Genomic DNA, 1,831 nt, shown 5'->3' with positions numbered 1-1,831 from the left:
ACCCCGCGGCATTTCCTGCCCTGCCCTGCCAGCCCCGCGGCCCCCGAAAACGCCTCCCCAGCACCGCAGCCTCCCGGGAAGGAAAGACGGTATGAGCAAGAAAACAGCTGTGGGATCCAGGCAGATTCTCTGCTTGTCATATTTTTGCCATTCTGGACAATTCGGGAGCTAAAGCAGCCTCCAGTCTGTGCTCTGCCAGGCAGAGACTGTCCAGCCCGGTGCACTGAGGTGCTGCAGGCTCTGAACACCAACACTTGCAACACACAGCTCTTCAGAGGGAAAGGACCACGGGTACTGTATGAGAAGCCAGAAATGTTTTAGCAGATTCAGGGTACTGAATTTCCAGCAGCTGCTCTTCCAGGATGACAAGAGGCCTTGGGGCAGGGGGTAGGAGGTGCTCCACGTGCTGGAGCAGAGATTCCCCTGCAGCCCGTGGTGCAAGACCATGGTAAGGCAGCTGTGCCCCTGCGGGTCCATGATGGAGCAGAGATCAACCTGCACCCCAGGACCAACCCCTCTGCTGGAGCAGGTGGATGTATCCAGGCTGTGATCCCGTGGGAAGCTCATGCTGAAATAGGCTCCTGGCAGGACCTCCGTGCCCATGGAGAGAGGAGCCCACACTGGAGCAGGTTTGCAGGTCAGCAGGACTTGTCACCCTGCTGGAGCAGCTGATTCCTGAAGGACTGCATCTTATCTGTGGGACCCATGCTGGAGCAGTTAATGAAGAACTGCAGCCCATGGGAAGCACTCACACTGGAGAAGTTAGTGAAGAAGTCTCCCATGGGAGGGACCCCATGCTGGAGCAGGGGAAGAGTGTAAGGAGTCCTCCCCTGAGGAGGAAGGAGCAGCAGAGACATGGGATGGCATTTACCACAGCCCCCATTCCCCATCACCCTGTGCAGCTCAGCAGGGAGGAGGTAGAGAATATCATGAGCGAAGCTGAACCCAGGAAGAAGAGAGGAGTGGGGGGAAGGTGTTTTATTATTTAATTTCTCACTGCCCTGCTCTTATTTGTCAATACATTAAAGGAATTTCTCTGAGTCGAATCTCATTTGCCTGTGACAGTAACTGATGAATGGTCTCTCCCTGTCCTCGTCTCAGCTCATGAGCCTTTCTTTCTCTCCCCTGTCCAGCTGAGGACAGGAGTGATAAAGTGGGTTTGGTGGGCAGCTGGTGTCCAGCAAGGGTCACCCCGCCACAGCAACACAGATACAAGGGCTGAACACATGTATAGCTTTATTTAAGAGTTAGATCATTTTCTATAGATACATGGATTTTTCAAAGCGTTGCCACCTTAGTCTATGTTCTCCAGACCCTGGAAAAGAAAAAATAACAGCTATATTTGTGTCATTCTTGCCACTAATGTGCAACAAAGCATATCTGAAAATGCAGATTTTCAAACTATATTTAATTACCCAAGCCTTAATTAGAACAAAATTAAAATGCACATCCCCAGAGGCAGGCCAGCTGCAGGCATAGAGTGAGATCTGACAGCCCCAAGAGCGACCAGTGTCCACCTCATCGGCCGTCCCTGAGCTCGGGGATGGGGGAGCAGCGCCTGGGTCCCGCTTCCCCCCGGCGGTACCTGCCCAGCGCCCCCAAAACCTGCCTTGGGCACATAGTGCTTGTTGACCCCCGACAGCCGCCGGTCCCTTTCCAGCAGGGTCCACTCGTAGGGATAGCGGGCGATCCTCTTCTCCTGCAGGCACAGAGCTGCCTGTTATAGGCCCAGGGCAGAGGCTCCCGAGGGAAGGCGGGGCGCGGGGGAAGGGGAGCCTCGGGAGGAAAGGGATACCAGAGGGATGCAGGGGACTGGGGGATAAGGGCGGCT

At 54.9% G+C, this 1,831-nt stretch overlaps 1 protein-coding gene across 1 annotated transcript; it reads right to left on the bottom strand.

Moving 5' to 3' along the window:
- Nucleotides 1–1,219: 1,219 nt before the first annotated feature.
- On the bottom strand, nt 1,220–1,720 carry NDUFA1 (NADH:ubiquinone oxidoreductase subunit A1; the record flags this gene model as incomplete). The annotated part of the gene is made up of 2 exons (XM_008640516.2): nt 1,220–1,315; nt 1,610–1,720. Coding segments are annotated over 2 exons (132 nt in total), but the record flags the coding sequence as incomplete, so codon positions are not given.
- Between the last annotated feature and the right edge of the window lie 111 nt (nt 1,721–1,831).

This window comes from Corvus brachyrhynchos, unplaced genomic scaffold, assembly GCF_000691975.1.
Source record: "Corvus brachyrhynchos isolate BGI_N302 unplaced genomic scaffold, ASM69197v1 scaffold398, whole genome shotgun sequence".
In the NCBI taxonomy this organism is placed as follows: domain Eukaryota; kingdom Metazoa; phylum Chordata; class Aves; order Passeriformes; family Corvidae; genus Corvus; species Corvus brachyrhynchos.
Note: the sequence above shows the minus strand (reverse complement) of the source record. Positions and strands in the feature narration are given on the sequence as shown.